Raw genomic sequence first — 26,189 nt, forward strand, 5'->3', positions numbered from 1 at the left:
AGGAAAATTATTAAAAAAACCAACTTATATTTATAATAATACATTATTTTCGTCATTTCCTACTTATTTCGTTATTTATCTTTAATTATGTTTAATTAGAAACTTAAAAAGAGAAAGTAAATTGGAAAAAAAAAATTTTCAAAAAAAAATACATTTTTTGCAATCACCCAATTTGTGGGGTAATGGGAGCTTTCACTTGAAATTTAAAAAATTTCTATGTTTTAGGAATATTTTTTGTTTTCTAATAGAAAAAAGTGTTAATACTTACAATGAAGCCAAAACTTTAGACTTAGAATAAATTTTTTCCTAAATTATAATTGAATAAAAAATTTTTGAAAAAAAATTAAATTTTTCATTTTTCCCACCAAAAATTATTTTTTAATTAAAAGTTTTTTCATAAGGTGATACCTTTTACAATTTTGAAAGAAATAACGAAAGACGCAACATAGTAACGAAAATTCTTTGGTCTGACACTAATTCTCCCATTACCCCACAGAATTCTTACAGGCCAAAATTTGAATAAAAAAATTAAAACATAAACAAATTTTATTATTATTTCAATTTTTATACAAGTATACATATCTACATATATTCACCTATAATATAATGAAAAAACAGAACTAAATAATACGATTTTAACTACTTATGGTGATGTTTAGAAATATTTGGCATTTTACAACGAAAACGCAAAAAATACATTTTCCCTTGTCTTTACTAAAAATTTGTCAAGAATGTAATCGTTTGTTTTGGAATGATATAAACAAAGGTTGTAGAAGATTTTCTAGACATTGCAGCGAATTTGAAGGCTTTTAAGTACGTGAAATTTAAAAGCTCCCATTACCCCACGCTCCCCTAAGTGTAAAAAAATAATGTTATGTGCTATTCCAAATGCCATAATGCAAATCCTTGTTTAAGTAAATAATATTTTTATTTCAATTTTATTATAATTTTTAAATTTTAAACGCAGAACATTAGTTTGCAGTAATTTGAAATTTTATGATATTTTAATTTAATTTAAGCATTAAAATAGTATATTAAGCAACAAGGGTATAAAGGCAGCCATTTTTTACGGTGAATTTTGTGACACGAATGGAGGTCTCGGGGCGCCCTCGACCTCCACTCGTGTTACAAAAATCATCGTAAACAAATTAGGATGCCTTTATTCCCATGTTACTTATGATATTTTTTATTCCTAATGCACAAAAGTGGCGATTTCAGATAGCAGACGACAGGGAGAAAAAGTCATTCACTTGTTCGACTTATATGAAAATGGCGGCCGTTTTCTCCCTTGGGCAAAAATAACGCATGGGATCAGCAGTTATGTTTGCACATGGGAGAAAATGGACGCCATTTTCATATGGTCGAACAAATGAGTGACTTTACTCCCTGTCGTCAGCTATCTAAAAGCGCCATTTTTGTGCATGTGGGATAAAAATTTTTTTATTTTCAAATATTACGTTTCTCAATTAAATTTGGATTTGGGGCAAAGCCCGAAATAAATCAGTATTTTGGACTTTGCCCAAAACAACTTGGGCACACTGCGAAGTGCCCGGACACTCCGCGGATTGCCTGCACTCCGGACTTTGACCACAACATATAGATATAGTAAATTATAGGAAGCGCCAAGAAAAAACGTCCCGCTTAGCTTCCTAGATCGAAGTGTAGATTTCCCATAATACCAGTCGGGGAGCAGTGAGCGCCTCTGGGCCTATCACTGCTACCCAACTGGTATTAGCGAATGCGTTCGAGCGCTCGGCGAGTTATTCTGTGGGATCGAACCCTAGATCTTGGAGACACAACGGCTGTTTTCGGCGCTCGCCCGTGTTGACTCCGGTTTAATGGTGATTGGTTAGTTCCAACAGAATGTTATTGATGATTGGACCATCGTTAACTCTGGGTTAACCCGGGGCGAGTGCCGAAAACAACCAACGCATGGGGGTGGTAACGCAGCCACGTTGACTCGACGGTAATTTACAATAACTACAGTGTCGAATAAAATTCGCTCCTAATTCGAAAGATACAATAAATAAAAATAATATGGAATTTTTTTTATTTCCAGCTATGCATCGGTGGATTACAGTGAGAAAAGATCTTTACCAATTAGTGTACCGGATTACCATGTTCGCGAAAGAAAACATGAACGGTATGTTGTTTTTAATGTTCACATGGCAGGTCGTCATTTATGCTCTCGTCGATATCGAGAATTTGCCGCACTCCATATGGCCTTGAAGAAGGAATTTATTGGATTCAATTTTCCGAAATTGCCTGGAAAATGGCCTTTTCAGTGAGTTCTAAATTTTTGTTCCTTTTGCGAAAAAGAATTTTATTATTAGGTATAATTTTTATAAGAAAAAATATTGTTTTAAAACAATAATAATAAACTGGACAAAAATGTTTTTCTCTTTGCTTAAAATTAAATTGACTTAAAATAAATAAATTTCTAATTTAATTAATTAAAAATTATTAAATAGTTTTATTTTTCATAGAAGAAATTATATGAAAAATTTTATTATGTTTTGTAAAATAGTATCTGCATGTAATTATTTTTTGTTGTTAGAAATTTTAAACTATACATAAATTTAAATGAAATACTTCAGATATTGACTATATAATGTTAGAAAATAAAATATTTACCCAATAGTTCTCGTTACATAATTTAAAACCACTAAAAAATATAAACATCGGTCTGTCAGTCTGCTGTTTGACAAACCGGTGGTTAACGTGATTTTTTGGCACCGATCAGTTTAAAGGTTAAAACTATAAATTTTATTAAGACCCTTTTTGACCTGTATCCCAAGTTGAAATGTCCGGAGTTAGGACGGAGTTAAACACCGACATGGTACTGACTCAGTACTGACCGTCGGTACTGACTTTCGGAACCCGATCAGTACTGGGAGTATACTGACTCCAAAACCGAATCAGTACTATGTCGGAGTTAGAAAAGTTCTAAAATCAGTACTGGCAGAAAACTGGCTTAACACTAAATCAGTACTGCGAAGGAGTTAAAAAAACAATCAAAATTTGTTATAATGTAATTAAACATTAAACATCGTTTGATTTATTAACAATTAAAATATTTGCAAAGATTTGTAAAAACATTATTCATCAACAATAATATCAAACATTTTATTAATTTATTATTAACTAATAGATATATTTTAATAATATAATAATAAATTATTATTAATTAATTATTTTTAGAATTATTACGTATTATTAATAATAAAAAAAATTTTATTTTTTAAAGCTGTATATATATTTTTATTTATTTATTTAACAAAAATTTTCTTAAATAAATTTTTTTTATTATTATTTTAATAAATAATTAGACTATAAATAATAAATAAATAATTATATTAATAATTTTTACCATATTATTATGATGTATCTATTAATTACTACATAATGACTTGATAAAATGTATATAAAGATATATGTATAATAATTTTTCTTGAAATAAATATAATATGCAGTGGATTTATTATTAAAGCACTGTATATATCGGTCCCACAATTCAAAAGGAAGTTTATGCGAGATAACTCCCGAGCTTGCGTGGCTATGCGGTATGTGTATTCGACTTGCGTCCTCGAGGTCTTGGGTTCGGTCCCCCGTGCGTGCGATATTTTTCCGTCTTAGTTTTAAGTGTTTTGTGTATAATTCTTAACAGTGTTACATAAAATATAAGTTTAAATAATTAATAACCAGTAATAATAATAATTTAGTCTATATAGTTTATTTACTCTCCCTACAATAGGTAGGGTTCGAGACTCCCAAGTACATACATAACAATCTTAACCTATATTTACAAAAATCCTTACAACTAAACATTCTCTTCATACAACTTAACCTAAAAAACGCAACTCTCTCCACGCTCTCTACCTTACGCTCTTAACCTATCGCCAGTGCCGGGCTTCCGTTTCCAGTTCCTTCTATGCCCATGCTGGCTTCAACCCAATTCGCCCACCCTTTTTTCAAAAACCTGCTTTCTCACCTCCCTTACACGCTCCAGTCATCCACTTTTATCCATCCATCCATCCATCCAAGCAAAATCTTCTCACCTCATTCTCAGCCTATACCTGTCTATCACACTTTACACACTTCCATCACTCCACCCATATCCTCCCCCACAACATACTTTACCCCATCCACCCAAATACAATCCTTACCCATTCTTACCTGTTTTCCTTTCACTCTCTCCGTCCACGCTCTTTCTCTCAATAGCCATAGCATTCTTCTCTCTCTCCAACATCTATCCTCATCTATTCTTATTACACTTCCTTTCAGTCTTCCTTTCACCCTCATTACATCCATTTTCTCTTCCTCACTACCCAACTCCACCAACCATAACTTTGGTACCCCATATTCACCCTTTCCTAACGCTTGTACCATTTTCACTGAGACATTAACCCCCACCCACGCCAACACTTTTTCCACTGCTCTTTTACCCTCCAACACACCTACATTCATACCTCTGATCACTACATTCTTTTTCCTTTTTTCATTTTCTACTACATCCACTCGTCTTGACAAATCTCCCATTTTCCACTTTAACCTCTCATATTCACTTCCCTCAACTTTCTCAGTCCCCTCATTCACTTCCTTTATAAATTTTTCTAATCCATTCATTCTTCTCCACATGCTTTCCTTATCCTTTTTCCACTTACTATCCCATTCATTCCACATTTCCTGCAATTTCTCCAACCTCTCTTCAATTTCCACTATCTCTTTGTCCCTTGATTCCCCATCCTCACATATATCCATCAAATTTTCCCTTACTCTCTTCGCTCCTTCATCCATCGCGTCCTTCATCATCCATACTAATTCTAACAAATCCATGCAATCCTCACACGTCATCTTTTTTCCATTCTTTCCTATTCCCCTTTCAAATACCCGCGCCTTTTTCTCATTCTCGCTAACACTACTTGAGTCAAACTCAGCCATTCCAGAAATCTACCTTATCACTCAAATGCTCAAAATTTTTCCACTGTCTCTCTCTCCTCTCTCTCACTTCAAGCAACCTAACCTCACAAAACACACTTCTCTTTTTTACCTTTTTTATCACTCACACATTCACTACTCTATACCAACATACCTTTCCTTTACACTACCGCAAATTACACTACACACTCAGCACTCTACATTACCCACCCTTTTTTAAAACCTTTATATTTCTCAAAAAAACTCTTAACTCTTTCCAAACGCGTGTACACCGAAACGGTACCGGAAACGGAAGCCTAATAATAATTTAGTCATTAATTTAAATAAATAAGATTTAAATAAATAATGAAAAAATAAGAAAAATATTTTTTTTAAACTTATTTTAATAAAAGGAATTCTAATAATTAATTAATAATAATTAATACTAATAATAATTATTAGTATTCAATAAATTACTCCCCATGCTTTAATAATTAAATAAGGAGCTTATACTGACCGCCGGTAAAAATCAGTACTGGACAGCGTTACCAGCCAGGGTTTTCCCAGTACTGACTTAGTACTGGAGTCAGTACTGCAATACTGGCAGTCAGTACAAGATCAGTACTATGCCAGTATTACATTTCTACTTGGGTAGGTTCTTTAACATAGATTTTGACGTATGATGAAAGCCCTTTTTCACATGTAGGTCAAAAAATAGGTCAAAATAGACATACATTTTGACATAATGTAAAGGCTCTCTCTTCTCTAAATTCGACTGCATTTTGACCTGTAGGAAAAAAAATAGGTCAAAATACACATAGATTTTGACAAAAAGTATTAGGCCTCTTTTTAACCTGTAAATTCATTTGTAACACTAGAACATTATCACAAAACTGCACTCACTATTATATTTAAAATTTAAAATTTAATTAATTGAAACAATTAATACGGCACGACGCACACTACGAACTACACCCAGACTTCCATATATAAAAAACGAAGAAACTGAACAAACGCGGGTGCAGGCGCGCCACAGAGTTTCGCATTCCTAAAAACTGTTTGGGAATGAATCTAAGGACTCTCGCACAGAACAGTCTCCGTTTAAGTGAACGTTGATACAAAGTTTGTAACAATTGAGTAGCTAAATTAAAATAAATGCAAATAATTATAATTGTACCTAATTCTTTTCACCTTTGAATTAATTACGGAATCTGATTGCACTTGTTGAAAGAAGACTATTAGCGTTTATTAAGATATTTAGCATTGATCTTAATTGAAAATCGTTACTAAACTTTTTGGGATAGAGAACCAAAATTTAATATTTCTTCCTACGATAATACAAATCATTCAAATTGTTTTATATTCAGTCCGAAATCTGAATTTTCATTTTTCTCCGTGTCCCGTGTAGAAATTTAACCATGGCCCAAATAGGGGGCAATGGTTTTAATCATTGTGTAGGCCATAACATGGCATGAAATGCCTTCCCAGATCGGGCCCAAGTCTGGCCAGACTTGGGCCCGATCTGGGAAGGTGTTTCATGCCATGTTATGGCCTAAATATGGCAATTTCTACACGGGATAGGTTAAATAATTTAATTTTTGTATATTTATTTAAAATATGTGCAGAATCGTACACGGAAAGAAAAGGTCTGGAAGAGATATCTATAAAAATATTGTTGAGCAGAATATTTTTGTGTTATCCAATTCAATGGAAGAGACAACTTTCAGAATGGAAGCACATTCCATATTCAATGGATGAGGGAGCCATATTATATTGTTGAATCAAATATGGATGTGACATCCATAAGCATGGTTGGGCTTACAATTCATGTTATGGATTTTCACATATGGCTGCCTCATCCATATAAACTTTGGTTGGGAGATCCATAGTTAGTTCAAAATTTCGATACATGTTGCGCGCAATTCATTATCATGGCATCCATTTAAAAATGGTCGTCTCTATTTTGTCCGTCGCGTCGGTTTCCTGTCACGTCTATATAATCGCGTTGTGAGTTTATTGTGTATAAATAGTGTTATAATTGTTTATTATTTATTATCGTTATTGTCTATTAGTGTTTATGTAAATTCATTTTCATGAAATATGTGTAGAGTATATAAGGAATATTATATGCTCAAATATTGTAGTTGTGTGTATAGTGTAGTGGATAGCGTTAGTGTTTAGTATGCGTTAGGTCTAGGGTTCGCGTCTCCCCCATCGGTTAATAATTTATTTCGTAAATATGCGGTTATTCAATAAGTGGTGTGTATTAATTAACAAAAATGTGTATAAAATATCTCAAGTGACATTGAATTTAATTAATTGAGTGATTCCAATTTTTTTTTCCCATTTCCATTACTATGGATCACCCAACCATAGATCTTTTGCTGCTTCAACAATATACAGCCAGCCATAGAATATGGATGCAGCAACCTTAACTATGGATATCCCGTATTTTTCAATATAATATGGCTGTGATATCCACGTATCTGGATGTGTCAACTTATTTTTAGTATCAATTTGCATTATATATAATGCAAATTAATACTAAAAATAAATTTTTATAAATAAAATTATTTTGTAGAATTATTTCAATTTTTTGTGTACAGAAAATCACCGAAGCAATTAAAATCATTAAACTGTGACTTCTAAAGAGCCTCGGTCAAAATTGACCATTTCCAATACAAAATATTTATCGATTTCACAGTTATACTCGAATATTAATTTCAAAAAATATTAAATGGTTCCTTTAAGATTATTATTAGCAGCTGATTATGAATCTAAAGACAAACTGTAAGAATTCAAAGTGGCAGATCTTATTCGGCATTCAAATTTTGCAACAATTTATCGGATTCACTAGAAACTTGTTACACAAGGCTTTTTGGGGTCGCTAATTACGAATTTTATGTTAGATTTAAAAAATTCAAAATATCGAACAAAATATGTGAGATCAGTTGAGGGTAACAACCCTCAAGTAACGAGCCTCAAGTGAATTCGATGAATTTTTACAAAACTTGTCCACCATATAGAATCCGCTATTTTAAATTTTTCGAATTTTACATCAAATTCGTAATTACTGACCCCAAAACCCCCCCAAAAAAAGAGTAACGAATTTGAAGTGAATTTGTTGAGTTTTTGCAAAACTTGAGTGTCATAGTAGATACTCCATATTGGATGGGTACACAATTTTAAATTCTTATAGTTTGATTTTAGATTCGTAATCAACAGACAAAAATATTAAAGGAATCATTTAGTCTTTTTTAAAAATTAATATTCGAGTATAAATGTGAAATCGATAATTTTTTTTTATTGGACAGGGTTATAACTTTTTAGTTTTTTTTTTATTTAATGATTTTAATTTTTTCGGTGATTTTCTGTACACAAAAAATTGTAATTATTTTTACAAAATATTTTTATTTATACCTATTAATTAATTTTAGTATCAATTTGCCTTCCGATTGTGCAAATAATTTTAGTAAATGAAAATGTTTTGTTTTTTATGAAAAAATGTTATTAACCTCCAACATATCAATAACAGGTGTGAGTAAAAATAAGTTTTTATTTATTAATTAAAGTGGTTAAAAATAATAAAACAAATATTACATAATTTTTTCGTCAAGACATATTTATTTTATTCGAACTTAGGAGTAAGTTTTGAGAATGATGTACTACCCAATGGGAAATTAATCATTGGCGCAATAATGGGCCTATATTGGGAACCAGCAGTACCAATGATGGTGCAATAATAGCAACCAATATTGGGCCACTATTGCTAGAGTCTTGGGATGATCACGACTATTGGCTGCCAAGGCAAATGCCGGACTTTCCAAGCCTTGGATATTCATTGGCAACAAAGATTAGACCAATATTAATAACCAATTAATTACCAATGCTTTAAAATTAAATTAGTGCTTGGTTATTTATTGATTACCAATACTGAACCAACGTTTGAAATCAATATTTTACAAATACCAACAAATAGGAAAAATTTTTCAAAAAAAAAAAATTAAATTACTAATCTAGAGAAGAAAAAATAATTAATTTATTCTGGACACTCTGTTAAAAACAGAATTTGATAAAAATTAGAGAAAGATAATATTTGTCTAAGTTTGAGAATGCAAGCGTCTCTTCTTATATAGAACTGGTAACACAACTTCATAACGAGAGGAAGAAACTTAGGAGCACCCTTGTGGCACTTATCCTAAGTAATTTCAAGCACATACTTTGAAGCAGCGCGGGACATTTCAAAATCGAACACCAGGGTGTGCCAGAGCTTCTTTCACTCACTAACAAGTTGTGTAAAGTCCAACGCACAATAGGTGGTGTTTGATTTTGAAATGTCCCGCGCTGCTTCAAAGTATATGCTCGAAGTTACTTTGGATAAGTGCCACCAGGGTGCGCCAAAGTTTCTTCCTCTCGTTAGCAAGTTGTTTCACCAGTTCTATATAAGAAGAGACGCTTGCATTCTCAAACTTAGACAAATTTTGTCTTTGTCTGATTTTTATCACATTTATTTATTTATTTATTTATTTATAATAATCAAAGTTCCTAGGGCTATATGAAAGCCCACAAGAAACAGTTACATTCTGTTTTTAATTAAAATCTAATTAAATTAATCTGTTCTAATTAAATTAACCACTTCACTGGCAGGGCGTTCCAAATGGCGTTCCACGCGCCGAGGCCCAGACTGGCAAAAACACCGAAATGGCGTTCCTAATAAAACTTTATTTTTAAAGAGTGTACACTACTTTTTACTACTACAAAGCAATATTTCTATAGTTTAGACATCAGGGAACAAGATTATCACAATGAAAATGTCAGTTTTTGAGATTTTCAATGTTTCTTCGAACGTTGAAATAGTCGATTTTTAACACTTTTTAACAAATGGCGTTCCACTTTTGTTATTATTAATAATTATTATATTTTATTTATTAATTATTTATATTTATTTTTTACTTATAACATTATTATATTATAATGTTTTGTATGTAAATATATTTTTTAAATAAAAAATATGAGTTTTACTGCGTAAAAATTGAAAAAAAGTGGAACGCCATTTGGTGAAAAGTGTTAAAAATCCACTATTTCAACGTTTGAAAAAACATTTAAAATCCCAAAAACTGAAATTTTCATTGTGATAATCTTGTAACCTGATGTCTAAACTATAGAAATATTGCTTTGTATAAGTTAAAAGTAGTGTACACTCTTTAAAAATAAAGTTTTATTAGGAACGCCATTTCGGTATTTTTGCCAGTCTGGGCCTCGGCGCGCGGAACGCCATTTGGAACGCTCCGCCAGTGAAGTGGTTAATAATTTTTCTTTCTTTAGATTAGTAATTTAATTTTTTTTTTTTTGAAAAATTTTCGCTATATGTTGGTATTTGTAAAATATTGATTTCAAACGTTGGTTTATTATTGGTAACCAATAAATAACCAAGCACAACTAACAAGTTGTGTAAAGTCCAACGCACAATAGGTTCGCGATAGTCGTTCGCGAACGAGACGCATGAGATGGAAAAGGACACAAATATATCTCTGTCCTTTTTTAACTCATGCTTTGCGTTCGCGAACGACTTCGCAAACCAGTTTTGCCAGTTCTATATAAGAAGAGACACTTGTATTCTCAAAGTTAGACAAATATTATCTTTGTCTGATTTTTATCACATTCTGTTTTTAACAGAGTTTAAATAAAGTTTTATTTGGCTCAATCCAATCGGGATCTTCTGATGCTAGCTAGATAAGAACAACCTGAGTATGAAGGACTTTCTTCCAAAGGATGCAGACGGTCGTGCTGGTGAAAACTCTCAACATCGTGATCAGAAGAAGCCCGTCTAGGAAAACGAATCCTTTATTGACACCTTGGGAGGATCGCCGCAGACCCTTCTTTGTAACATATTTTTTTGGAATGTCCATGGCTTTGCAAATCTGGTGGATCTTAAAAAACGATTGGTCAATTGGACACCCTATGCATACATGAGACGTGGGTGGAGGATCCCAATATGTGCCTGCGAAGTTTCTCCAAGGATTTTTAGCTCTTCTACAACTTGGCGTGGAGGAAGGCTTTTAAGGGGAGAGCGACTTATTTTTAAGATACAAGGGAAAAAAATTAGAATCATTTATGGGTGACAATAGGCTCTGTGTTTTGATTGGTAGGGCAAAAGGAGATTCGCCTGCACAAATGACATTCTGCCAGAGTATAGGCTCTAGCGTAATCGACCTGGTGTGGGAGACTCCAAATAGTTTTTTCTTCTTGTAGGGGAGAGGGCCCTAAGGTGGTCACCCATCTTTTGAACGACTGTAGATTTCAAATGGAATTATATATAAAGGTCAATAATACGGCGTTTGAAACTTTATCTTATTACCTAACTTCCTATCATAAAGTTTTTTTTATTTCATTAATAAAAAAAAAGTTATGTAACTTTTTAAAAAAAGTTGAAAATTCGACTTTTAAAAAAGTGGCCCCAAGGTGGTCACCATACAAAAATTCACTAAAAAAGTTTTTAAAAAATGTAAAAAACGTACTATTAAGTTGTTTATTTAATATTAATTGTTTTTCAGGATCACAGAAACATATTACATATTTTTTTTTGCACTCTGTCCTTTTGTCAAAAATGATACTTTTTGTGTATGTATTAGACAGGTAAAATTTTGAAAATAATTCTATTTCATTATTATTCATCATAAAACTTAAAAATTGATAAAATTCACATTCACAGTGATAAATGTTGATAACTATAGCGTATAAACACATTTTCATAAAAAATCAAAAGTGACCACCTTGTGGCCAAAAAAGTGCCCACCTTAGGGCCAAGACACAATTTTTAAACGTTAATGAAAAAATTTTTTAAAGCACAATATTAATTATATTTATTTGGAATATTATTGTACGATATATAAAGATAATTATAACGATTTTTACTAATTTAAAATGGTTAATTTCGATGATTTTAACACCCTGAGAAAAAAATTTCTCGATCATTTAAAAACAGAAATTTTACGACGTGCACGTTACAAAGAGACTCATACGACTATTTACCTCAAAACTTTACTAAAATCTTTGTCTTCTCAAATAATAACAATAACAAAAAACATTTGAAGATAGTAACTAATATACAAAAATTTTCTTAGGGTGACCACCTTAGGGCCCTGACCACCTTGGGGCCCTCTCCCCTACGATTTGTATATTTTATCAACTTTGACATTGTCTCATTCTCTCAGGAGAGATGAGATTGCATGCGATGACGATGGAATAGATTGTCTAAAGGACAGTATAATATCTACGATAGTAGATACAGCTAGAGAGTTAAACATGGTTCAGGCAGTGCGAGAGAATTCGGCAATAAAGAAAAAGCAAACCCTGGTTCGATGGATAAGTGTCGGGACACTAGGTGGTGTTATCTCCGCCTTCAAGAGGTTGTCAGAAGGGGGCGGTGGGGAAAGTAGCCGCTTGATTTTCTTAGAAGCAAGAAAGAAATACTATGAACTTTTACGGGAACAGAGAATAGCGTATAAGAAGAGTCTTGTAGATAGGATTGCTCGCACACATAATTCTTCGGAATTTTGGGAGATATAATTAATACAAAACGAACAAAATCTTTGAACTCTAATTCAATTGATAGGGATACGTGGTACCTTTGTCTCATGAACTGGTTTTCGGATTTGTCGAATAACTCGTCGGTTGGGTGCAGAAAGGTGCTAATTCAGACTAGTCGTGAAAAACGTGCCGTTTCAAAAAACACGTGAGAAACCTGCCACTTCAGCTGCGATTTGGAAAACATGCCAACTCAGAATTGACGTTCATTTTTTTTATTTTAGGTTAACATTTGTCAGTACAGAAAAATTTGAAGCAAAGATTACAAAGTTGTATAAAAATTATTTTTTTAGCTGCATTTTGCATAATTGTTATTTTTCTTTGAAAAAGGAATATTTTTACTAATTTATTGAATTAATTTGTTAATTATTTATTATTTGATGAACAACTTCTTTCTTGTACCTAAAATGAAAGAAATGAACGTCAATTCTGAGTTGGCATGTTTTCCAAATCGCAGCTGAAGTGGCAGGTTTCTCACGTGTTTTTTGAAACGGCACGTTTTTTACGACTAGTCTGAATTGGCACCTTTCTGCACCCAACCGACGAACTATACAGCATTTTTTTCGTCACGACGTGGACAGACGCGCAGGTGCGCCGGCATTCGTTTCACCCGTCGGTGTGAGGCGCGTCATTGTGTGGGTACGGATTACTACTTTTTCGAGTAAAAATCTTTAGGAAATAGTAATAATTGCTCTGATTCGTAATAAAAGTTGCTTCGCTCAGAGTAAATAAATAAATAATAATAAATAATAATAAATTACTTACTTGAAAGTAGTAATTTTTCATCGAAAATAGTATAATTATTACAAGGTATTTATTTTTCTCCGTGCGAATTATATAATGCCACTCTTTTTTATGTAATAGACTGATTTGTCTTAATAAAGGAATATTAATAATAATAAATAATAATAAATTCATTTAATTTTTAATTAATAGAAAATTAGAATTAAACTCAAATGGAATTTAGAAAAAATAATTTTTAATTGATTTTATTAATTTTATACCCAAGTAGAAATGTAATACTGGCATAGTACTGATCTTGTACTGACTGCCAGTATTGCAGTACTGACTCCAGTACTAAGTCAGTACTGGGAAAACCCTGGCTGGTAACGCTGTCCAGTACTGATTTTTACCGGCGGTCAGTATAAGCTCCTTATTTAATTATTAAAGCATGGGGAGTAATTTATTGAATACTAATAATTATTATTAGTATTAATTATTATTAATTAATTATTAGAATTCCTTTTATTAAAATAAGTTTTAAAAAATATTTTTCTTATTTTTTCATTATTTATTTAAATCTTATTTATTTAAATTAATGACTAAATTATTATTATTACTGGTTATTAATTATTTAAACTTATACTTTATGTAACACTGTTAAGAATTATACACAAAACACTTAAAACTAAGACGGAAAAATATCGCACGCACGGGGGACCGAACCCTAGACCTCGAGGACGCAAGTCGAATACACATACCGCATAGCCACGCAAGCTCGGGAGTTATCTCGCATAAACTTCCTTTTGAATTGTGGGACCGATATATAAGTACATATATCTTTATATACATTTTATCAAGTCATTATGTAGTAATTAATAGATACATCATAATAATATGGTAAAAATTATTAATATAATTATTTATTTATTATTTATAATCTAATTATTTATTAAAATAATAATAAAAAAAAATTTATTTAAGAAAAATTTTTGTTAAATAAATAAATAAAAATATATATACAGCTTTAAAAAATAAAATTTTTTTTATTATTAATAATACGTAATAATTCTAAAAATAATTAATTAATAATAATTTATTATTATATTATTAAAATATATCTATTAGTTAATAATAAATTAATAAAATGTTTGATATTATTGTTGATGAATAATGTTTTTACAAATCTTTGCAAATATTTTAATTGTTAATAAATCAAACGATGTTTAATGTTTAATTACATTATAACAAATTTTGATTGTTTTTTTAACTCCTTCGCAGTACTGATTTAGTGTTAAGCCAGTTTTCTGCCAGTACTGATTTTAGAACTTTTCTAACTCCGACATAGTACTGATTCGGTTTTGGAGTCAGTATACTCCCAGTACTGATCGGGTTCCGAAAGTCAGTACCGACGGTCAGTACTGAGTCAGTACCATGTCGGTGTTTAACTCCGTCCTAACTCCGGACATTTCTACTTGGGTATTTAGGGTAATGTCACCTTGAGTGGACCGCCTAAGCTTTTTTTCGAAAAAATGCTTTATGAAAGCAAATTAATCGGAGGTTTCTATTCCATGCTTTAGTTTAGATTCCTAGGTAAGTGTTTACACCATAATAGCTTTGTTTTATTTTTATTTGGAAAAAACAATTGACTTTAAAAAAATAGCTAATTTTTAAGGAATGAAAAAAGTGTAACCTTGAGTAGACCACTCCTAAAAAATTGTAAAAGTTATTCTATTTTCTTTAAGGAGGATGGTGACCGTCTTTTCGGGGCAGGCGGCGAGAGGGGAATTCACATGCTTTTATATGGGATTAAAACTGCAAATACCAACTGTTTTAATATATATTTTATAAGTGAAATATGCAATACTTAATATATTAGACATAAAAAATAGTATTTTTAATAATTCCAATTCATTATTCTTAAAAAATATTTTAAAAAATAATTATTTAATTACGTAAAAAAAATTTTGTAAAAAAATTTTATGAGCATGGAGATCGTGACAACAGCGCATTCCATATGCATGCTAGAAACAGTGTTGGTAACACTGAATAAGATTTCATTCGTATATGCGATTACATTGCGACGTTGCCACGTTTCTGTGTATTATGTTAGAGAGGTTAGAAAATCTGTAATTTTACGTTAGTTTTAATGTTATTTCTTAAAATCAGGACAGTCTGTTTACTCAATTATTTTTTTAAATTATTCCAAAAGTATTAAACTTTAAAAGAGTATGATTTTTAAAAAAAGTTTAACTTTTTTATACAAGTTATTACCAAAATAGTGCACTTCACATAACAGTCCCCATAAGAGCCCATATAAAAACATGCAATTTCAACAATTAAATTCTCAAAAACGCGACAGTAAAAAATTTAAAAAAAAATTGTTCTATAATTTAGACATTCTTAACAACAAGTTTTTCCAAATTTCAAAAAATTCTTAACATTTTTATTTGAGTCACCATCCTCCTTAATTTACACTGAAAAAAATTCTTAGTAGATTTGACTACTTTTTAACTACGTTCCTTAGTTCAATAAGTCCCCAAAGATAATTTTGAACTTACATTAATTATCAGATATGTAGTTGAATGAAGTGATAATACAGTTGCATTAACTACTTTTCTTAGTTAAATAGGAACCAATGACAGTTTTGCAGTAGAATTAACTGCTGATATGTAGTTAAAGTTACTAAGATAACTCAGTAATAAAGACAACTACTGAAAATGGTAAAATAAAATTATTTATAATTTATTATAAATATTATCGAGTTGTATTTTTTTATATTTTCCCCTACCCACTTTTGTTTACCTATACCTTATTTATTTAATGTCTATATACCTAACGGAGAAAAATCTCTAAACGTCGGGAGTTGAACGCTCGACCCTAACATTCGTAAACCGATAACCAACCACCTAACCACGCTCGCTCGCTTCGATGAGTTGCTTAATACTTAAAGGCATTCCTGACACAGTTCAACTGATAACTGTAGTTAATTTTACTACTTAAAGTAGTTGCATTTACAACTTTTCACAGTTGATAATCTTCTATAAAAATCTATAACATAAATTACATGGAAAATAATTCAACTCCTAGAAGAAGTAAAAACTACTACAAAATTAGTCTATCGAACTACTTTAAGTAGTAGAATCTACTACTTTCTGTAGTCATTTCTTTAACATACATGCAGTTACAAAGTTAACTATAAAATTACATTAATTTAATTAATAATTTTTAACTACATAAAACAGTTAAAATAAGTATCAAAAGTAGCCAGACCAACTAAAAAAGTAGTTCGTTTTATTACTTTTTACTCTACTAAGGGGATGTAGTTGAAAATGTCTCATGTATTTTTTTCAGTGTATTTAATATTTCTGATATATTAAAACAAAATTTATGCTTATGCAGCTTCAGACCATGACTGTGTCGCAATGTTTACAAGTGAAACCACTTTTAATAATTTTGGCACATATCACATCAATATCACAAAAAAATTAATAAAGAACATAAAACATAGTTTCAAACTAATTTATTGTCAATTTATTTTCTTAAAAATGGTAAACTAACATTAAAAATATAAAAAACAGGCAGTCCTCTCATGGTTATAAACAGTGGTCCACTCATAGTGAAATACAACTTTTTATGGCAGCCACCACAATTTTTTTTTGAGTCAAAATTATCACTTAATTAAACTAAGACAATCAATTCCAATGTCCAAAGTAGTAGGAAAAAAATAAGTTACCTTTTAAAATTAAATTTTACACTACTTTTACACTTCTGAATCATTTTACTCACTGTAAGAGCGACTTCTTTTTTGGTTTGTATTCTTAAAAATGCGTTACATCAAACAATAACGTACATGTTTATCGCGGAACTTAATTTCTTACGGTTTCTAGGTGCGGTGCTGCTATTCGTTTTATTTATTTCATGTTTCCGCTGTCAGATAACTTAAAAGCTCAGGTGGTCCACTCAAAGTGGCGGTCCACTCAATGTGACATTACCCTATTATAAATGATTGTAAATGTTTATTAATTAATATTATTAATTGATTAATAATTAATTATTAATAATAAATTAATTAAATTTTTAATTAATAACAAATTAAAATGAAAAGTTTTAAAATATAGGAAAGGATAAGAACAAATTTATCTCTAGCAAATAATCACTCGAGCTGTCTAGTTATTAGACATTATTGCAGTGCCATCGACACGTCAAACTTAGAACTATAATTTCTAGGAGCAGGGAAAAGGTGTACGAGATGATCCCCCTAAGGGAAAAAACCTATTATTCAAAGAAAAATTAACATATTCGAGTTTTTTTTGGACGCACTACTAGATAATTAATCTATCTAACTATTATGATTTGTAATATTTGAAGCTAATTAATATTTTACTACTAAATTTAATTTTTCTAAACCCTTACAAAAGGATCATCTTGGACATCGGGGTGTCCAAGATGATCCCTATGGTATGGGCAAGATGATGCGTAGGGTTATCTTATCCCAATTATTGGAAAAAAAGTCTAAATTGAAGGAATAAAAGTGTATCAATGTTAAATATACTTTATTTAGGCCATAAACTCTTTTGACCACTCACCACGATTCGTTTTCCTATTTTATAATTACGAGGCATTGTCTACAACGAGAAAATTAATAAAATAGATGTAGATGTCAACTTTTTGTTTTAGTTAAGTTAGTTTTCATAATAAAAACATATAAGAAGCGAGAAAAATTGAATTTTTTATTATTACTAGAAAATTCACTTTGAGGTGAGACGAAATACATGGGAATCAGGGGGGATCATCTTGTACACCCATTGAGGAATCATCTTGTCCCAAATGCCACTATTTTGTAATTTGTTCGTAACTTAACCTACGAGCTCTGTTATTCCATAATACCAATCAGAACACTTAGTTGAAGATATACTGAAGCCGTGAGTACAAGATACATGGAATTTCAGCTACTACAACAAAAGTTAAGCTTTCCTTAGATCAAAAGTGTGAAATTTTTATTTTTTACAATAGAATTTTTTTAATGACGCGTGTTGTCATGCCAGTTTGACTGATTCATAGGTATGTCATTGGCAACGTATTACCGTATTTGCCTAAAAGGTGGCGCTAATAGGCTCTCCAAAATTCAAAAGAAACATCTTGCCCCGCGGAATCATCTCGTACACCTTTCCCCTACTTCAAGGTAGTTCTCCGGCTGCTTATCTTGAAAAAATTGATTTTCGATAGATTTTCTTCAAATTTTGAGAAAATGTTTCTTCTAGTGGCTTTTAAATGTGGTAAAAATTTCGAAACCCTTTGCGATGCTAAATTTTGAGTTACCCAGGTGCGAATTTGGGTTGGCCGCCAGAGTTTAAAGGTTGGCCCAAGGTTGGCCTAACTTTGGCAAGCGAAGTTTTGGTTGCCAGAGTTTGCACTGTAAAAATTTTTTTCGAAATTTTTCGAAAAACTGTTCGCCAGTTTTATTTCGCAAAGGTTAGAAATTTTTCGAAACAATAATGTCGAAAAATTTCAAAATCTGTTTCGAATTTTTCCGAACAGTGTGGTAAGAAAAATTTCGAAACTCAGTTCGAATTTTCTAGCAACGTTTTTAGATAAATTTCGAAACTCCTTTCGACTTTTTTCTAACCAAACGTTAAGAAAAATTTCTACAACCTATTCGATTTTTTTCAAACAAAATATTTAGATAAATTTCGAAACTTTGTTCGATATTTATAGCAACGTGTTCCGATATATTTAGTAAAATTTTTATATATTTTTCTAACTAAAAATTTAGAAAAATTGCAAAGCTAATAAAGATTTTTTGCTCTACAAATAGTAAGGATGTTTTTTAATTTCATTTAGTATTATTTGTTCATTGCAGTTATTCAATTAATGCTGTTCCAATAACCATAAAAATTATAAATGGGTGCAGAGATAAAACGATTTAATCATATAAGTATACATTTATAAAGTTTTTCTTTTATTATAAATTAACAATTTTAATTATAAACTAGAACCAAAAGGGCGCGCGTTGCGCGCCCACTCCTGGTCCTTTGACACACAAAATAAAACCTTAATGTAACCTTACATTAAATCTTAATTTAACAAAAACATTTGTTTATATTTTAATAATTATTTTTCTGTTAATAAGATTGTTTAAAAAATTTTTAATTTTTTTAATCTAAGTTTGACGAATTGAATTTTCTATAAAAAATTACACGTTAATGCCTATAAAAAGTTCTCATTCTGGAGAAAATCATCTTTAAAATAAGTCTAAAATCATTAAAAAGCATTCAGTATTTTAGAAGTCATTAAAATTTTTGTAAAACATTGAAAATTATCATTTTTTAAAAATGTCTAAATAAAATATTGATTAAATGACTTGAAAAATTATGTACAAACTCCAAGGATTAATTTAAAAAGAGAAAAATCAGTAACCTTCTATATTACAGAAATTGTGTAGATTTTTCTCCCAAAATACAGGCGAAATTTTTTTTAAATTAATACTTGGAGTTTTGCACATCAATACAGGGTAATTTAATTTTTCCAAAATATTGAGAACATTCTTGAATTTGCAATTGTTTTAAAGAATTGTTAATAACAATTTTAAAATTTCATTTTTTAACAATCCCTTTATTTTATCATTAAAGTATAGACTTTAAGCTTTAATTAAAAAAAATTACTTAATTATTACTTCCTCATAGAGGAAGTATTGTAATACCAAAATTTTTCGAGTTCGATTTCTTGATATATCTTTATGTTATTTGACCTCAGGAGTTGCGGACATAAAGTCAGCGTACTTTGTGATAGATTAATAAAGTTTAACTAAATTTTTTTTGGATTTTTAATTTTCCAAAAACACGTTTTTTGCCCATAACTTTAAAAAAATGTTAGGACACCTATAAATGTTTTTCCATAATTTTGTAGAGTTTTTTTAAACGCATCTTTTGAGTTCTAATTGAACATTTTTCGTCCATATTACTGGAGATATTAAACTTTTAAACATCATAAATTTTAGAAAAAAATATTTTTTTGAAAATTTTGTTAAAAAATGTAGAAGTAATCTTAAAATTATCGTTACCAACTTGTAGAGCATTATAAAACGATTCGATTGACTTATTTTTGAACCTAATTCGATAATAAATTTAGAAATTATTGGTATTTTAAAAACCAAAAATTGTGGAAAATGACATTTTCTCAACTTTTTTGTTTGAAAATTTTTGTTTAACTATTAAACTATTATAACTATATTGTAGAGTATTTAAAAATACATTGATTGACCTAAGATTCAATCACTTTTACCATATTTATAAAAAGTTATTCATATATTTTCCTATTATTATTATTATCTCTATGAGGAAGCAAAGTGTTCATGAAATGAGCGCACCAAAATTATAAAAAATATACAACTTGGCAGCGGTTTCTTTATTTGTTTCAAAGTAATAATAACATGAAAATAAAATGATCTAAAACTTTAACACCAAATTACTTTAACAATACAATTTTTTTTTTTTTGAAAAAGTTTCCCTTATTGGAAAAAATTTTTTTTTCCTTATTGGGTCAAAACCCATTATATTAAAACATCAAAGATGTTTTTGTTGGGATTAAATTATTCTCTAATTAATGATTTATTACCATTTATTAAATCAATTTTAATTAATTGTACACTATCTGCAAAAATTATGTAAATGATACATTTTAGTGCTATAAATAATTTTTTCATTTTGCAAAATGTATTAATTAACATTTTTCCCGTCTAAGACATTAAAACTCAATATAAGTATTCAAAAATTAAACTTAAAAGTAAAATTTAATTAACTTTCCAAAATCATTAAAAAATTTCTTGACTTTGTCTTGTTTAATAAAATTAATATAATTTTGGAAATACTTTACATGTTTTAATGTTCTTTAGATAAAGCTGAAATAAGCATTCAGTTTATTTTAATACAATTAATGTTAATAGTATTAATTTATGCTAATAGTATTTAACATTAAAATCTACAAGTAAATATGTAAATAAAAAAGCCAAACATGACAGAATTTTATGTATTATCCTAACTTCAATGCTTGGCCATTTCTAGTTAAAAAAGTATCAAGCTAAAACAAAAATTGTCTCTTTCAAAACATTTACAATATAAAATGTTTTTTGCCGTTTTTCGCGAATTTTTTTTTTAAAGTAAGAATTTTTTTGAATGAAATAAAACATTTCTACTATGTTGTTCATATATTTAACTGTAACTCATATTTTTTATAAGCGTTTATATCAAAAATCTTCCAAATTAGGAGCTATTGCATATAGAGCTGCTCCGCCGGAGTTCATGACTGCCGTGCAGTCCTGAGCCCACAAATTTTGTCCGAAAGCAAAAATCAAGTTTATTCATATTTTATAAATATTTTATTATTAAGTAAACTAACTTTTAAGTGAAAATATTAAAAATTGACACTACTTTAAAAAAAATTCGATTTTTTGCCTACTTTTTTGCAACTTTTTTATTTTAAAAAAGGTACTAAAATTTTTTTTTTTTTCAAGTTTAGTTCACTTAATAATAAATTTAATAACGAACAATTTCCAATTTTTCATTTTAAAATCGGTCAATAACTTTTTGAGCTACACTGTACGGCAATTTTAAAAATCCTGTTTTGAGAAAAACGCATTTAAAAAAATAGTATCAAAAATTGATATTTAGGGGAGAGTCTCCAGTTGTGAAACAGTCAATTTTTTTTAACATGCAATATTAAAAAGCCGATTGGTTTATATAAAAACATTTCTTTTTATATGAGCCAACTTTTTCGTGTAAATTTTGAATTGATAATGGAAATCTACTTGTATATTCTCTCCCATTATATCTGAGGGTTAAAAGTTGCGCAGAAAATGTGTACGATCTGATGCGCGCGAAATTATTTTTCTGACATTTTATGTATTTAATTTAGGGGTTAGGTTGCCATATTTATTCATTTCGCGCCGGAGAAGGAAGGGATTTCTCAAGATGGTTAATTTGTCCCTCTGTTATAAACTCATTTTCCCTCCAAGAGAAATGGCACGAATATCTGTCAATGGTGTATTTGAACATTTAGATTGTTATCCAATAGCTAACTCTCAAATATGAACGATTTGTCCCTCCAGATGTTTAGTCCAATACTCCAGTTTTCTCAGTGTGGGCAGCATAAAAAATACGACTTTGCAGACATACTATTTAAATGTTGTTTTTATTTTTTTTTCTAGTATTTTTGGGCATGTCAAGTGGAAAAAAGTCAATTGATTCAGAAGAAATCAATTTAAATGCTCTTGTTGAAGCTATTAAATTGTGTTTATTTGATAGTCATATTTTGGCGAATAAATATTATTATTATAATGATTCTAAAACTGGCACCTTATTATTATGGCACCTGTTTATTACCTTCAAGACTCTAATTTTGAACTGAAATAAAAAATATTCTTTTTTTGTTTAAGACAACATAAACTTTTTTATAATAAAAAACTGGGTACTGGTTTAAGATTTATTAAAAAAATATTAAACCATGTAAAGTATTTCTGAAATTATATTAATTTTTTAATAAAACAAGGCAAACTCAAGGACGAGATCAAGCATTTTTAAAATGATTCTAGAAAGTTATTTAAATTTCTTTACAAGTTTAATTGTTGAAAAAGTAGATAATGTTAGTGACTTAGACGGGAAAGTTGTTAATTTATTACTTGCATTTCTTAATTACAAAAAAGAAAAATCATTTTATATCACTAAAAAGTAGTATTTTACTCAATTTTTAAAAACTTACCTCCTTATCCTTATTTTTAATCACAAAAATTTTTTTCGTCTTTTAATTTTGAAAAGAGAAAAAAAGTGTTCTTCACATTGCACTTTTATTTTTCTGTATTATATAATGCGAAAATCTGTTAATAAACTATAACTACACTGTAAAAAAAGAGAGTTAAATTTTAACTCCCCAGGGGATTCTATAAAAGTCGCACCCATTGGGGAGTTAATGCTAGGGGAGTTAAATAAAGAGAGTTAAAACTTCACACCCAAATGCTAACTCCCCAATGAAAAAATAACTCGCGCGGGTGTTGAATGAAGGGAGTTAGAAATTAACTCTCTTTTGGAGTTGATTTTTAACTCGAAAAATTTCATTCCAAACTCCCGAGTCCGTTAACTCCCTAAATTTTTTACAGTGTATATATATGTATACTCAAGTATAAAATAGACTACCAACTCTCTCTCTCTCTCTCTCTCTGGTCACTCAATAGACTGCCTACTGGTTGAAAGAAACCCTTCAAACAATAGGCCAGGTACTCGAGCAGACCTTTCATTTCTCTTTAAATTTTATATATATATATATATATATTTCAAATATCTTTCTGTCTTCTTCTTTCTAAATAAATAACATAAATCGGTCCCTGTTTATAACGCAGAAAATCTAACGCTATTGCTTTCTTCCTCTTTCCAAATAGAAATAACATAAATCGGTCTCTGTTTATAACGCAGAAAATCTAACGCTATTGCTTTCTTTCTTTTTCGAGGATAAGCAACATTAGACTGTCTCTCTTTACCTAATTTGCATATCTACTCGTTTCATATTAAGGATTATAAATAAGTATGGTAATTATTACAATTAAATTACAATTATTTCACATAATTTTTTTATCTTGTTGAATAAATTAATTTAATAATTTTCACATAACATAAATTTAAAATACATCACTTCTTTATCACACAAAAATAACTTTAAACAATTTACTTCACAACAAAAAAATGTTTACTGAAAAATATTCACTTCACCACAACATTTCAGAACGATACCTTACAAAAAAATTAATTCATAACGAAATACTAACTTTAAAATAATTTTGTCACGCGCGATTTTAGTGTATTTCTGACAAATGCTAAGGAGCAACTGACGCTCGAAAGTCTTTTGGCAGAAGATTTTACAGTCAATATTTGAAACTTACGAATACTTCAAATTTTCTTCTAAATGAATCTATAAGAAAAAAACTAGAACCGAAAAATTTATAAAATAGACCCGTTTACAATAAGGAACCTTTAAAGATGGTCAAGCATTTTAAAATAAAATTTATGATGAAAATGATTTGTTATGAATAAAAAAAATAGTTTGTTTAACAAAAACTTAATAACAAGGGTGGACTATATAATCCATTAATATAAAATTGTTATATATGTTTAAATTCAAACAACTTTTAAACTGTAGTGTCATTAATTATTAATTTTTACTATATTAAAAAATACAGAATTTGTTCTTAATAAATAAATAACCATACGATATTTGCAGGTTCTACATTTTTAAGAAAAATTTATGAATATTATTAGAAATTTTGTTGTACATGGGTAGAAAAATATCTTAAAGTTTTTAGGAAGATTGTAATTTGTAACAAAATTAGAAAATTTTCTAAAACATTTTGCTATACTAGTAAAGTAAAGAAAAAATTCGAAATCAGTAAGAAAAATTTCGAACTTTTTACGAAATATACTTAATCTTACTCACTTTTCGAAAAATTTCGAAAAAGTTTCGAATTTATTCTATACTTTTTGAAAAATGTCGAACTTTGTATAGCAAAATCATTTTCTCAACGTTTTTCGAAATATTTCTAACTTTTCGGTAAGAAAAATTTCGAAAAATTTTTACAGTGTGCCCAACTTTGGCAAGTACTAGTGCCCACAGTTGGCCCGACTTTGCAAGCCAACCATTACGTGCAGAGTTTAACCAACCGTCGGGCCGACTTTGGCGACAAAGGTTGGCACAACTCATCCAAACGTACTTTAAAAGACTTGATTTTTCTTGGTTGGCCGAACTCTGGGCCACGGTTGGCCCGACGGTTGGCAAAACTTTGTCAAATGCAGTTTAAAAAACTTAAACTTTCTTGGTTGGCCGAACTCTGGGCCACGGTTGGCCCGACGGTTGGCAAAACTTTGTCAAATGCAGTTTAAATGACTTAAACTTTCTTGGTCGGCCGAACTCTGGGCCACGGTTGGCAAAACTTTGTCAAACGCAGTTTAAATTACTTAAACTTTCTTGGTCGGCCGAACACTGGGCCACGGTTTGCCCTACTGTTGCAGCTTTAATATACATTTTCGTCGTTCATCTTATCAAAATCTACGTTAAACTGACTCTGCTTATATGCCGAATGACCTGTACTGCCATCGAAGCCCTAAGAACACATTAAGACCAATTCTATTTGATTTCCAGTCTCGCTGGTACTTCCAATGTACTGATCAATAACGTCATTCTGCATTTCTAAAATTCTTTCAATTGATATATTTAATAACTCTTGAATTTGAACTTCTGCCACATGATCTGAAATTTTTACAACTTCTTTTTGTGGTCTTAAGTTATTTTTGGCATCACGGACATTATTATAAGATGGCCAAATGTCCGCCCCTGATTCCAGGCATGCTAAACGCATATTTGTATATCCTTGTTTTGAAAGATTATTTAGCAAGACGTACGTTAAAGATTGTTCTGCGGTTTTTTTTGTAACGCTAGAAGTTTTTGTAGACATTTCTTCTTTGACTTTATGTGGTCTTTCTGGACTTATCAAAATCTTTTTTATACGAGATGATAGATCATTATTTTTTTGCTTTTTAGCGGCATGAGAAGCAGCCAATAGAATTTTTTCTGGGTTATTTTCATTTTCCGAACTTATTCTAGCTGCTATCTTCTTTTTTGTTTTATCTGATGCCAAGTCAAAAGGAAGTAATGGTCTTCCAATTTTCGAATCTGATATTTCTTTTGTAAAAATCATTAGGCATATTAAATTCTGAATCAAGCCATTCTGAATTTTTTTCTAAAAATCTTTGTTTTATACGCCTTGAATCATTAAATTTGCTTTTATATTTTGCATGTAAGGATGCTACTGATAATCTTAAGCTTTCAAACTGATTTGGAGTAACATTTAAGTGGTCAATACTTTGGTTTGAAAGAATTTCATTTATAACAAAATTTGTGTCTTGTTTTTTCATAAACAAATCAAT

The 26,189-nt window shown here is 30.1% G+C and overlaps 1 protein-coding gene across 2 annotated transcripts in view; it reads left to right on the forward strand.

Annotated features, from left to right (window-relative positions):
* The window catches only part of LOC122504517 (sorting nexin-27), a 367,585-nt gene that overhangs the window by 159,684 nt on the left and 181,712 nt on the right, over positions 1 to 26,189 (forward strand). For both annotated transcript variants that reach the window (XM_043615665.1, XM_043615666.1), the window contains exon 3: positions 2,060 to 2,284. In XM_043615665.1, coding sequence (XP_043471600.1) covers positions 2,060 to 2,284 — 225 coding nt within the window. The remainder of the gene's footprint in view (positions 1 to 2,059; positions 2,285 to 26,189) is intronic.

Source organism: Leptopilina heterotoma, unplaced genomic scaffold (assembly GCF_015476425.1).
Source record: "Leptopilina heterotoma isolate Lh14 unplaced genomic scaffold, ASM1547642v1 Lhet_302, whole genome shotgun sequence".
In the NCBI taxonomy this organism is placed as follows: domain Eukaryota; kingdom Metazoa; phylum Arthropoda; class Insecta; order Hymenoptera; family Figitidae; genus Leptopilina; species Leptopilina heterotoma.